Below are 14,691 nucleotides of genomic sequence, written 5' to 3'. Positions count from 1 at the left end.
AGAGTTCAAAGGAAGCGGAGCCCACTGGTTGAGATACCTGTGTAAAGAGGATAATACCCATAAGAGAGATAACAAATAATCTTTCAAAATTCCTTCACCTTTAATGTGCATCTGATCACTCCAGCTACCCACCTCATTGACGGGATCTAGTTTTCCATATAGTATTTCAAAGGGACTTATTCCTTCTCTCACCCATGGAGTGATCCTAATCCTCATCAGGGCAATTGATAGGATATTTACCCATTTAAGCTGGGTTTCTTGACATACTTTGGAAATTTGTCTTTTAAGGGTCTGATTCATTCTTTCTACCTTCCCACTAGACTGTGGTCTCCAAGGGGTATGTAGATCCCATTTCAATTGGCAGAATCTCGACACCCCTTGGATTATTTCTAAAATAAAATGAGGTCCATTATTGGAGAATGAGCCTTCAGGGATTCCAAATTGGGGAATTATTTCTTCTAATAAAATTTTAATGACTTCCCTATCTTGATTGTTATGGCAAGGGAAAGCTTTGAACCACACAGAGAATGTGTCTGCGAAAAGACAAAGATATTTATACTGCTCACACTTTGGTAACTCAGAGAAATCTATTTGCCAGTGCTCCCCAGGGGCTGTTCCCTTTTTTGCTTCACCCATCATTAGCTTTCTTTAAATCTTAGGGTTGTTTGTGCAGCAGGTCTGACATCTTCTTACTATTAGGTCCGCACTTGATTGCATTTTTGGCCTTATAGCGTATCTCTTAACACTGCTGATCATAGCATCAGCTCCCAGCTGAGTTTCTTCATGTACTTTCTTGAGGAGAGCTTCCATCATTTTGGCTGTAGTAAGAACTTGCTGATTCGGGGTTACCCACCAACCTTCTGTCTCTCTTGAACATTTTGGTATTTCCACCAATTGATTCTCCCTTTCCTGCTATGCATTGTAACAGAGTTGCATCATCATTCTCACCCCACCATTGTTCTAAGTCTTTTGTCAATATGTTACCAAACAGAGTAGGGCTGTTTGGTGTTGTTTTTTATTTTTAAATCCTTGGGGGAGCACAGTCCAACACAATGGCACCTTTCTTCCCATCGTGGGGTTTTCCCGTTTGAAGGCAAAGATTGTTTGGCTTTGTTCATCCACTGGGATACAGAAAGCATCTTTTAAGTATAAAACAGTAAAATAGGCGTTTGTTTCAGGTACCGAAGTTGCACGGTGTAAGGTTTCAATACAGTGGGGTGTATGTCCAGTCTTGTACTAGTCTATATTCTTCAGTACGAGGCTTCTTTACTGGTAAAATAGGAGTATTAAATTCAGATTGACATTCTCTGAGCAGTTTGTATTGCATAAAAGTATTTGTCAAGGGCTTCAGACCCTTGTGTGCTTCCAATCTAATAGGGTGCTGATTTACCCTTACCAGCTTTGCCCCCAGCTTTAGTTCTACTGTAATATGAGTTACATTTGTTGCTTTACCTGGTCTCTTTGAGGCCCATGGCAAAGGAATTACTGCATCCAATATTGTGTCCAGGATGTTGTTTCCAGGCTTTCCCACGGTTTTATCTGTCAGTAGGCAGATTTGTGCCTTCCATGCCATTTCGGGTGGGATGTGAAGCTGGACAGAGTTTTCAGGAAAGGTTACTTGTGCATTCAATTTACATAACAAGTCCTGTCCTAGCAGTGGAAGAGGGCATTCTGGCATATATAGAAACTTGTGAGTTAGTTTAGCATTTCCAATTGTACATTCCATAGGTGGTAAAAATGACCTTAATATTCTCTTTCCCGTTGTCCCAACAATCTGTATAGTAGTTTTGCTTAGGGGCCCTTTACAACTAGTGACTACCGAATGAGTGGCTCCACTATCTATTAAAAAATCTATGGTCTCATTCCCCAGCTTAACTGAAACCAGGGCATCGGCTGGGGAGACTTTAATGTTTTCCCTGATCCTCTTCATTCATTGTCTGAACCTTCTACCATAATAAGATTAGGATTTCCTGCATGATGTTGTTCCTCTGGCCCCTTTCGGTTTGGGCGTTCGTTTTTCCAGTGCCTTTCCTGCCTACGGGCCGCACGCTGATTTGGTCCTAGAGAGGTTCAGTTTTGTGGGCCTCTTCCTCTACTTTTCCTGTGACATTGTTTCTATTTATTGCTGCTGCCAGTGAAGATGCTTGTAACCTCATTCTGCTCTTTTTCTTTCTGTCTCATCCTGATTGTCATACACTTTATATGCTATTTCTATCAACTGAAATCAACATTCCCAGCCCCCTCAGCTTTCTCCTTGTATCCTGAGTTGCTGCCCAATGTGCAGCATCTTGAACATCCTCTGATTTGCCTCATCGTCTGGATTCAAGTCCATCCATTTTCTAGCTACTTCACATAACCTCTCATAAAAGGCTGATGGATTTTCATTGGAGCCCTGTCCCAACTCTGTCCTGGTTTTGGCCAGGATAGAGTTAATTTTCTTCTTAGTAGCCAGGACAGTGCTGTGTTTGGGATTTGAGATGAAAAGAATGTTGATAACACACTGATGTTTTTCGTTGTTGCTAAGCAGTCAAGGACTGTCCAGCTTCTCATGCTGGTCTGCCAGCAAGAAGGTGGGGGGCTGCACAGGAAGCTGGGAGGGGGCATATTTTTTGATTTTGGTACCCTGTGCCAGACCCCATATAATATTAATTGGCGGTATTGCTTCAGCTGGGCCTTTCCCCCCCTGTTAGGGTCACAGAATCACAGAATCACAGAATCACTAGGTTGGAAAGGACCTTTAAGATCATCAAGTCCAACCATTAATCCAGAACCACCATGTCCCCTAAACCATGTCCTGAAGCGCCACATCCACACGTTTTTTGAACACTTCCAGGGATGGCGACTCCACCACCTCCCTGGGCAGCCTGTTCCAATGCCTGACCACCCTCTCAGTGAAGAAATTTTTCCTAATATCCAATCTAAACCTCCCCTGGCGCAACTTGAGGCCATTTCCTCTTGTCCTATCACTAGTTACTTGGGAGAAGAGACCAACACCCTCATCGCCACAACCCCCTTTCAGGTAGTTGTAGAGAGCGATAAGGTCTCCCCTCAGCCTCCTCTTCTCCAGACTAAACAACCCCAGTTCCCTCAGCCGCTCCTCATAAGACATGTGCTCCAGACCCCTCACCAGCTTCGTTGCCCTTCTCTGGACACGCTCCAGCACCTCAACATCCTTCTTGTAATGAGGGGCCCAAAACTGAACACAGGATTCAAGGTGCGGCCTCACCAGTGCCGAGTACAGGGGCACAATCACTTCCCTACTCCTGCTGGCCCCACTATTCCTGATACAGGCCAGGACGCTGTTGGCCTTCTTGGCCACCTGGGCACACTGCCGGCTCATATTCAGCCGGCTGTCAACCAGCACCCCCAGGTCCCTTTCCGCCGGGCTGCTCTCCAGCCACTCCTCCCCAAGCCTGTAGCATTGCATGGGGTTGTTGTGGCCAAAGTGCAGGACCCTGCACTTGGCCTTATTAAACCTCATACAGTTGGCCTCTGCCCTCCTGTTTATTTCTTTTCTCATCTTCTTCTCTGTTTGTTTTTTTTTATTATTATAATTCTTTTTCCTTTGCTGTAAAGAAAGTATTTAATAATGCTTGTACATCTCCCATCTCCCCAACTAGAACTGGGAGTCAGCATTATAGTGTCTAAAAGTTGGTGCATTCTTTCAGGATTTTCTCTCTATAAACCAACAGATTGTTTCAAATTTAACAGGTCAGAGGTAATGAACGGGACATGTACAAAGACTGGCAATCCTTCCAGTCCAGATCAGAAGTAATAATAAGAAGCTGTATACATCATTAGGTCAGTTGTTAGTTTACATTTTTCTGAATATCAGGATTTCTGTGCAGAGTCATAAAAGCATAAAGATACAAAACTTCATCCTATTTTCCCAAGTCGACGACAAAACAACATTAACTGCAGTATAATATTAAATTGTAAAAACCCATTTTCCAGTTATCATCCACTTTGTAATTTAGTCACAATTGATTACAATATTTTTTTATCTTTAGTCATTGGATCTCCCCCAAATTTATTCCAGTTCTTCAAAATACACCTCAAAGGGCTACAGGGAGGAATCATGGATTGGTTCGAGCCCATTTTGCCAATTGTTACCTATACCTATACCTGGTTCTCACACTCAGCAAGGCACCCCCCGGTACCAAGTTTCCAAATCTGCGCAGAGTTGGGTGCTAGGTGGTAGGTCCACAAAGCTAGCACCCAACTCTGCGCGGATTTGGAATAAAAGCAAATATCTCGTCTCTGTGTGTTTTTCGGCTCTCTGCACACGGGGTGGAAGAACCCATATTTGGGACAACAAATTGAAAATAAACGGATTTTTTAAGACCATACTTTTTTATTCTTTTTTTCTTTATAATGTCATTTAAGGGTGAGTTGCAATTTGCATGCAGTTGTGAAGCTATAACCAATACTTTTGTAACATTGGCTAGAAATATATGGAGGTCTTTCATGTAGAGAGGAGGGGAGAACTTTCTCTTATGACATGGTATGGGGGATACAGTAAAAAAAAAAAAAAGTGCTGACCTTCTATTGCTATAAAAACATGAAGATTGTATTTTCTCAAAAAATTTACCATAACATCATATCAATTCATAAATATCACACTGCTAGTAGGGATGAAAATAATTAACAAAGTCACCATGTATGTCCACACAGAAATTGCTGTGTGGGTTACATGTAGTTCATAGCTCTGATATTGTAGAAGAAAAATATTTTATTCTTTAATAGCAGATTTTGTGCAAATTCACGCTCATTTTGTTGAACAAGATAATGCTGAAACATGCTAGTTTTCCCTTTCTTCCCTCCTTGCATATGTTCTAATGTCCCTTAGAAAAGGCAATTTAAAGCTAAAGTAACATTTACAGATACAGAGAAGCTGTCTCTTAATTTTCTTATTTTTTCAGTGTAGGCTGTAAATAGATATTCTAAGGTATATGAAATACATATATAGATTTAAATAACTTTTTAATAATTATGGGAATAAGTACAAAACTAAAAAAATACAAAGTTTATGAAAAAGATGATATATCTTATCTAAGCAAATAAGCTGGTAGTTTTTACAAGCAGATTATAATTTGCCCTTTAGATCTTTTATCTAATACAAAAATACTTGTTCAAGCATGCCTTTCATCTTCTACTGTAGTAGAGATTTACTGTTTGAAATTTGAGTGTTCTTCACTGGTGCACTTCATGACCCTTCCCTGCCCCTTGCTTCATTCTCCATATATGTTATGAGAGCATTGTACCTAAGTAACATACTGAGGCAGTGAAGGAAAATCTAGCAACGTATCTGGGTCAAGATACTTAGCTTGAAAATGACCCATTTCACTCTTAGTATATATGTTTATTTTGTCTTTCCTAGTGCAAATAATTAGTATAATAAAACTTCTTAAGGTTAAAGTTTCTTTTCTCTCTTAAAAAGGTTTATTTTTCCCAAAGAGTTACATGTAGTTATGCAGCTGTAAATCAGCCTCTGATAGTGGACAAGACAAAAAGCTTGATTTTACAATATCTCTCTTGCTTGTATTCCTGTAACTTTGTTGCCTCACCTGAATCAAGATTCTCAGTCTCTGATACTTTCTTCCATATACTTTTATACAAGTTATGGAGCAAAGTAAGCGCCGCTGCTTAAAAGAATTAGTCCAAATTCTCCCTATAAGTCACGAATCTATCTGTAAGTGACTAAAAAATGAACATACCCTGTTGTAGTTAGAGAAAAAAAAATTAGCATTCTCTGCAGTTGTGGATGCTCCAAATTCTAAGAAAGATAGGAAGTGGCTTGATATGCAGATCACTAGTACTATAATTGGAAAGCAGAGATAATTGATTGCTAACAAGTGAGAAAAAAACAGTTCACCTGAGTAGCACATTTCAGATAACTTTAGTGCTATAAAAGTGCATAGTATAAAAAATAAACCTCTGTGAGCAGTATTGAGGAGCATTCAGATTGATTTGGATCTGTCTTCTCTGAATCTTAAATGTTTGGATAATAAATCAAGATGCAAGCATCCTGACCATCTCACAAAAATAACTGCTATCATTTCAGATATATCAACAATAAATGTTTTGGCAACTATAGCCATCAGAATTTAGAACCACCCAAAAAATGAACAATCTCATCTTAAATACAAATGAACTTGCAGAGACCTGCAGTATTGTTCTTTCACAAAATAAATGAAGGTTACACAAGCAGTTTATATTCCCATCCTTGCCTCTGTTTATACTCCAGGGTCTCTGGTTATCTATTACTGTTTTATTCAGTGCAGCTGAGACCAATTATCTCCCATGTGATTTTTGAGGTCAGATCTTAAGTTGGATGTGTATTACAAATAATTCCCTCAGATTTTTTTTTCAGATATAAGGAAAAAGATTGCTAAGAAAAAAAAAATCTGTTCCGTTGCAGATGTTAGTAAACAAAACAGATACAGAGCACTAGTCAGATGTGCTGCTGCCTTAACATTTTTTAAGAAGTATACAAATTATAGAGAAATTGCAGGAGAGTTTCAATTATGATTTTAAAGTTCTTGGTGCTGCTGCTTTGTACAGTTCTTAAATGTAATGTTGGGAAGAGGAGCCATAATGCTTGGAAAAAAAGTGATTTAGAGCTGCTGGGCCAAACATCTTTCCTTGAGATGGTAGGCAGAAAGGTAACTTCATAGAAAAACTCCTGTGCCAGCTGAGAAGACTTCTCACTCTCTCCTTGCTCATCTGGTTGTCTTTTTTAAAGTCAGAATTATACTGCTAGTTTTAGACAGGATCTTTAAGCCAGTGAAAAAAATACAGTCTGCATGTGTTTAGTCAGTTTGAAAAAGGTAAGTAAATTATAACAGATGCTCTCCATAAGGACTATTTTATGTTCCTTCCTTTCTTCCCTGCCTTTCCACCCCAATCTAATTGCAAACATGCTTTTGTAAAAGATGTAGCCTGAATGTAATGATGACCAAATATAACCAACATGTTCTGGTGGAAATAAAACTGGTACTTTGGACAGAAACGTGTTTTCATCTGCAATCCTGGCCATAGGAATGCAAAATACTGGGCTGTAATGGCATGTTGCCACTACTATCTTTGGAAAAAATGACCGTAATTGCAAAACCCCTTTCCAAGCATCAGAAAAAATTACTTGCACCTAATGATCAGTTTCCTTCTGAAACATCTTTTTTATAAGGAGAGTGGGTAGAAGAAGGAAAGCTATTAAACTACAAACTTTATCCTTTTTTTTTTGATAGGCCCGTAAGATATCAATTTCCCAGACAGTTGAAGTCTATGTTATTTCTTTGACAAAGGGAATATACTAATTAGAGATAAGCTTGGATATCAGAAATAGTCTACATGATCCAATTCAACTCTTTGCCACATACCCAAATGCCCATTTTTATAAAAAGGGAGTCATTCATAGAGATTATTAAAGACTAAGTTTTTCTATTTTAAGAAATTGTACAGAGGTAATTCAAAAGGAAATGTTTCCATTTGAGGTACCCCTAATTCTAGGAAATTATGGCAGTTGAGAACTAGGCCAATAAAGTACTTCTTTTCCTTGTAAAATTCTGATTCAGTTTGTTGCATTGGACATCTAACTTTTTCCCTCCCAAGATGATATCAATATTGAAGACTTATCATAATAATTAACACTGGTCTGAAAGTTTCATTATAGCACATACGTTGCTCAGATGAGTATTTTTAAAGCTATATTTTTTATATGCCGGGGATATTTTTCGTTTGATGATATAATAATCTTAGGTGTCTGTCAGGCCTTTCCCATGTATAATATAGCATGACTTTCTGCATTTATGAGACATCACACACTAAACTAGGTACATGCAGGCATTGCTACAGATAAGGTATTCCACAGGGAGACATCCTATAATAGTGGAAGTGATGCTTTTTTGATGAAGTCCTTTCCCAGCCTGCAGGTAATGTCCATCATTCACTGATGTTCCTTTTCTTATATCCATGCGATTAATGGGTTTTGGAAGTAGTGGTTAGCAATACCTTGTGCTTTAAATGGAATGCCTCAACACATTTGTATGCCTGAATGATGAGTAAGAAATCAGGGAGTCAGACTTTTTAGCATTTGTAATAGAGAAGTCTCCAATGACTGACCTCTTAAATGACACATAAAGAAGTAACAGTTTTGCTGCTTTGGGTATGCAGAAGCTCAGTTATGGCATTTCCTTTGACTACTTCTCTGTCCCATGGTCAGGAAGGCTCCTATGTATCTCACTACCCATCCCTCTGATTTCATAAACCTTGTGCCATGTTTGGGAAGGAGGAACTAACTTGGCCAAAGGTTAATATTTAAAGAAATAAGTTTCCCCCTAAGTGACTGAGTGGAAATTAATCAAAGGCAGACTAAGAAAATGGAGTTTTAAAAAAGTGTATAATATTAAGAAAGGTCATTGTTTTGCATATTCTCTTCAAGTGCTTCATTTATGTCAGGCCAGTCATGTATATGTTGTTGACTGTTTAGGAATAACAGTAATAATTTAATTAAAGATAGTTCTACACATATAATGAAAGTCTTTTCAAATAGATTTTCTCTGAGTTAACTTATAGTTTTAATTTGATGATTATGTTGGCCATCTATAGCTCCAAGGGTGTCTTTCAGTAGCACAGGATTTCTAGGGCATAAGGATTCTTTTGCTGTGTTTCTTTTTCCAGAGTCATATCATCTTTGTTGAAAGTTAATTAATTTTTTTCATGGAAATCTCTGTTGGCCAAGTGCCACCTAGAGGTTTCTTACTGTATTTTCTGCTGATTTTTAGTCTCCATTCTGAAGTTGCATGACAAAGGAGAGTGCTAATAGAAGGGCTCCAAGTCACCCTATGAGTGGATACATAGAGAGACCATACAGCATGGACCTGGGAATTGCAAAACCCATGTTCTGTTTGAACTCTCATTGGCTACTGTGTGTCTATACTGTACTGTTACAGCAACATCACCTACTCCCTGTTTGTCCCTGTTTACTAATCCAAGCATCAGTACCACAATGTCTATTCCTTATCCAGGTACAATACCCGAATAAGGACTGAGTACTCTGTATTTATCTTGCAAGAATATTGTTTAGAAAATAAGTAAGATGCTTTCAAAAGTCTGTGAAAAAAAAAGTTATGTAGTTGTGCAGTACTCTGAGATCTGAATAAACTAAACAGAACCTAACTGATCCTGATTTTCCACTTAAACTTCTCTGTACTAAGTATGTTCTTTTAGGTCCATGCATGATTTCTGTAAAAATCACGCTAAGATTTAAGAGATGTCCAATGCTGCAGAAGAATAATGGGCGGTTTCTCTCCTCTTTTGGGCAGTTTTGGTATGAATCACGATGGCATTGGAAATTCCTGTGGGACCAAAGGTCATGAAGCAGCAAAGCTAATGGCAGCTCATATTACAGCAAACACCAATCCTTTCTCTTGGTCAGCCTGCAGTCGGGATTACATCACCAGTTTTTTAGAGTAAGTAATCTCTCAAGAAAAATCATGATTTGTTACAAAAATTCACACCTTTCAAAATAAATGAGACACAGTGATCTGTTCTGATGTTTTATATTTGTAGAATGAACAGACGGAAGTATAGGAAATTATTTAAGGCTTTTATATTGTAGTGTCCTTTTCCTATGTAATGACAAAAGCTTCTTCTGCTCCATTCCCTACCTTACAGCTCTTATTTCTAATCTATTCAAAACATTTTAAAGTGCTGATCATATTGTATTACTAAATTAATCTGAGGGTGAGAAATAGAGAAGGGCTGAATTTGTCTATGAATGATGGGAAGTATTGTTTTTTAAAAACATGCATAATGTGAGGGAATCGAATGAAAGGAACAAGGTTCTAATCCTGTTCAATGTACATTTCATTCTCCTGATTTTTTAATGCAGTCTTGTGGGTTTTTTCCTATCAATGTACTTTGGTACCTTTAGTGAGGATATAAAGATCATAGGAGAGGATGGCATAGAATTTTATATTAATACCTTAAAATTGTGCTAACCTATGCTTCTGTGGTGATTTTTATCCAGAAATAGATTGCTACCTGAAATTTTACTTCTGTATGAAAAAATTAAAATAGTCAAAATATGTTAGTCTCAAAAACGTGTTCATATCAATGTATACATTGGTATACATGATGCATAATGAAGCCTTTGTATGTATTTTAAGTTGTTGAAGACAGATATAGAACTGTTAGTTCATTGAGAACACGTTAATAACAGAATTTTTAAAAATGTGCCTAAGATGGACTTTATGGGAGCAAATGGCATTTGGTTGGTAGGTTCAGTGTTATCAGTGCAATTGTTCCTTTTAGAAATAAAGGTTGTTCAATAATTCAGACACTGTGTTTTAGGAGATGGACTTAAACCAGTCAAGTGGTCTCACTCTTAGACTACTAAGAATAAAATGGGCTTCTCTTTCAGGGATCTAACCTCAGAATAAGGTGCTGTATTCTGAATCTTACCTGAAGGGATCCATCTAGACCAATAAATTTTCTTTAGATTGGTTCACATGTAGCTTCCCACACAATGTACAGGAGCACTGAATTGTTCTGAAGAGTTGTTTGAGCTCCCTATAGAGTCAGTGGGCAGAGACAGATGTTTCATGTTGGTGTTAGGTGCTGTTCAGAGGAAAATACTTCTCCTCAGTTTCTGTATCAGGTTAAGGCATTTTGTATCACCCCACTGAACTATGCACCCACCCAATTTGATGTACTGGAGTGTTTAAGATGAGTGTCTAAACTAAAGCACACTGAATAAGTTGTCCTACATGTATGTGTGATACAGGTTTCTCACAATATGAGTTGATATTCTCAGGAGAGATATATATGTATTCATTTAACCCTAGCATTATAAAAAAAATACAGGCTAGACTTGTTTCATCATTGCCAATCTTTTCTGTTAATTCAACACTGTTCCCATTAGTAGTATTTCTAGTATGTCATGTAGCCTAGTTTTAACTATGACAAAGAATAGGGTTTTCGCATCTCTTCTGAGAGATTATTTCACAGCTTGGTAGTTCTGACTGTCAACTTACAGTTCAGGTATTTTCTTGTAGCATTTGGGGGTTAGTTTCTTACTGTTTCAGCTCTGCTCTTCTCTGTCTCATCTTACTTCTATTTGTTGCTCTCTTCTGAACTCCATTTTGAACTCATAATTGTCCTGAAAATGTTTTCTATTGATGAAGATGTAATTCCATAGGTAGCTAAGCAGTCATTTCTTATTTATGGCTTTTGAGAAAGAAACGTGGTAAAATTCTGTGGCTTATATTATGCTGCAAATGTAATAGGGGTGAATATTTGTTCATAAAGTTCCCGCACAGTTTTAAATTTCAGTCTGAACAAACTTTCTTGTTTCTTTACTTGATACGTATGCAGTGATCTTTCAATTTTTTACTGACAGTCACAAAACATCTTTAGCTTGTGCCTCCTCTACTTTATGTTTAAATGTGTTTATTTATTTTATTTTTTACTGGTAGTATCTCCATTATTCTTTTCTGTTCCCCAGGTTTGATTCACTATTAAGTTTCATTTTCAAGTCTGGGGAATGCCACTGAAACTGTAGTTATATTAGCATAAAGCCAGGATAGTACTCTGGTGAATCTGTTCTCATAGCTCTAATCTCTTCAGGTTTTTTGAGATACTTCTCCATCATTGCCAGTGTTTGCAACTCTACTTGAATTACTACCATCTGTGAATTTCATTAAAAAATCATTACTGAAGATACTAGGTGATATTTGGACTAGAGTAAAAAAGCCCCTAGAAATAGCAGCTCAAATAATAAACTATCTTTTATAATATTTTAGCTATATTTTTGTAACCCAGAATGTAGATGTTATTTTTTTCAAAGCCACCTTGGATAAACATTCTTTTATGCTGATTCAAAGAAACTCAAACTTAAGAAATTTAAACTCAATAACATCAAAGTGTTATTAAGCAGACATCTTTATTGCAGCGCTGGACGCATGGGGGATATCTCCTCCTAACATGCGTGTGCTGAAACAAAAGTTCATCCTTTATATACCTTAAAGACATGAATATTCACACATTTGCCAAGAAATCACCACCTCCTTGCTTATCTGTTACATTTACATAATGCTGGCGTTGCAAAACTACACTACGCATGCGCGGGGGTCTCGGGTGGTCGTCCGTGGTCGTTTGGGGAGTTAGTCCCCTACTCCTTTTTCCCTTTTATGGTCACGGGTCTCTCGAGGATAATTTCTTCTCCTTGGGATGTTTGCCCCTTCTGTTGTTCGGCCAAGCGGTTCCTTCTTATCATCCTTGTTAGAGCATTCCTGCCAGTCTGTCTCTATGCTCAAGGTTAAGATATCTTCTCTGTTCTCTTTAATCTCTCAGTCCTTGCTCTTAACTCCTCTTTGTTTTAATTTTCATGAGGCCTGCTTTCCTCCTGATTAACCATTTACACATAGTTACAATGTTAGCACTGAGGCAAATACAGCCCAAGGACTATGAGAGTAGGCCGTTAAACATAATCGCACAGTTATTAGGCTAAAGAAATCTATACTAAATTTAAACTAATCATGTAATCAATAACCTTCCATATGTTAAGAAATTTGCAAAACTTACAGTTGATTAGTGACACATGCTAAAACCTTATAATTGTTTTTGATCCTTGTTTCAATGCATTGCAATTATGAATAGATTTTCCAATTGTATAGGATACTGCGTTAACTAACATACTAAGAACCAAAGATAACTTCTCCTTCATCTACTAATTTTGCAATCTGTCTTTAAAATCTCAGATTTCTCAAACATGATTTGTTCATTATAAATCTATGTTTCTTATTGTTTGTGGTTCCTATAAATGTGTATCCTATAAATGTGTATAAATTTGTGTATCCTATAAATGAATTGATACTTTTTTCTTAAAATAGTTGTTTTATTATTTCACAAAGTAGAATAGTCTGTAAAACTGTAGTTTTTTTCTCGTTTCTAGTTTTCTCCCCAGCTTTTCATGTCATCTTCTCAATGACAGCAGAAAGCTGTTAAGATAGTGTTACACAGGTACCTGAAGGACAGCTTTCAGAAGCCTAGATCACTTCTTTTTTACCCATTCACACCTTTCCTTGAGGCAGAACAGCTTTAAGAGCAGAGGCTTTTCAGTTGCAGGTAATGATCAATGAACAAGAAGCAAAGAAGAATACTGAGTTTCATGTGGTAGCAATTCCCTGACTGCTTCTGTTAATAGCAGAACAGTCTGCATCAAGACAGGAAAAATGATTCCACTTTTTTTCTAATACTTCTTCACAATTTAGCAACAGATTAGGGAGATGCTGATTTAGAGCTTTAGAGGCAAGCCTGAGGGCTTGCTGTTATCTGTGTCTGCAGATGTTCATTCCAGATAGATTAGACTCTGCCCCCTTTCTCTCCATTTTTCCTCAAGAATGGGAAAACAACTGGGACAGGACCCACTAGACCACAAACAAGGAAGACAAGTGTTTTTTTCTGTGCTTAGTGAGTATGACTAGTTTAGGATTCGTTTAACTATGTCTAATGAGAAAGATAGAGCACAGTGGGATGAAATGCAGATACCCAAGCAGAAATCTGAGGCCATGAGTCTGTATGACATATCACCTTTTAGATTTATTTGCTTGGATCTGGATACAAGTTTGGGCAGGGCTGTCAGGGCACCATGATAATGCAGCTGGAATGCATTTGGCTAGAAGCTCATTAAGTGTTCACAGTATTATATGGTAAGGTAGATTCATGTGGATTTGCCAGTTTACCAGCTTGGGTCACCATTTGCTACAGGACTTTTGCACTGTGTGCCATTTTGTAGTGTAGATACCACACTGTACTTTCTCATCAGGCAGAAGAATTTTGAAACAGAACTCATCCTAGTAACGTTCAAAGTCGAGCCTCAGCTTCACTCTCTTCTTTCTCAAGATTTTCTAAAAACCACACACAGAAAAAAATTTTCCAGACTGACAGTACTGAGGAACAGCCATTAAATATCACTTGGAAGGTCTCAATTCAGTCAGACACTACTTGGGAAAACAATTTATTTTTTGGGATGGCCGGATAGAGGATGAATATGACTTTAAGGATGGGAATAAAGACAAAGCAAAGCTATGTATTGCTAGATCATTCAAAGCTCCCAAGAAGGATGACCGGTCAGCATATGCTTTGAAATGGCCAAGAAACCCATTTTTTTCCTGTGGAAAACTTTCCTTTATAGCATATAATAGCTGTTGTGTGTCAAGCTTTATGTTAGAGTGAAAGATTGACTGAATTATGGTGAAAACCTGTCATTAGAGCAGAACAGGCATATTTTTGTTTTTACTGCAAAGATTTTGACTTGCATTTCTGCAATTATATGTCTTGTAGAGTAAGTATAGCCTTTAATTTACAGTTTTGGTGCATTTAAAGATTTAGATCTGATTCTGTAATCTAATCTGTTCAGGAGTCCATATGCCTACAGAGAGAGTCATCAAAGGTAATAAGAGTTTTTAAATGCTGTGCCCTTGGCTGTCTGTTTACAGGATCACAGTTTACAGATCAACCTCTACACTATTGGAATCTATGGAAATATTCCCATCATATGCAATATGAGCCCAAGCTGATGTCAAATTCTAAACTTCCCACTGCTTGTTTAAGCAAAGTTCCTATCTGCAGTTTGGTCCAAACAATACAGAAAGATCAGAATGTATTTGAATTATTTCCATGTTGAAT

The 14,691-nt window shown here is 37.7% G+C and overlaps 1 protein-coding gene across 1 annotated transcript in view; it reads left to right on the top strand.

Moving 5' to 3' along the window:
• The window catches only part of LOC309415268 (A disintegrin and metalloproteinase with thrombospondin motifs 6-like), a gene marked incomplete at both ends in the record, with an annotated part of 195,173 nt that overhangs the window by 84,095 nt on the left and 96,387 nt on the right, over positions 1–14,691 (top strand). The window contains one exon of the mRNA XM_082012736.1: positions 9,324–9,470. Coding sequence (XP_081868862.1) covers positions 9,324–9,470 — 147 coding nt within the window. The remainder of the gene's footprint in view (positions 1–9,323; positions 9,471–14,691) is intronic.

Source organism: Phaethon aethereus, assembly GCF_964289735.1.
Source record: "Phaethon aethereus genome assembly, chromosome: W".
NCBI classification, from domain to species: Eukaryota; Metazoa; Chordata; class Aves; order Phaethontiformes; family Phaethontidae; genus Phaethon; species Phaethon aethereus.
Note: the sequence above shows the minus strand (reverse complement) of the source record. Positions and strands in the feature narration are given on the sequence as shown.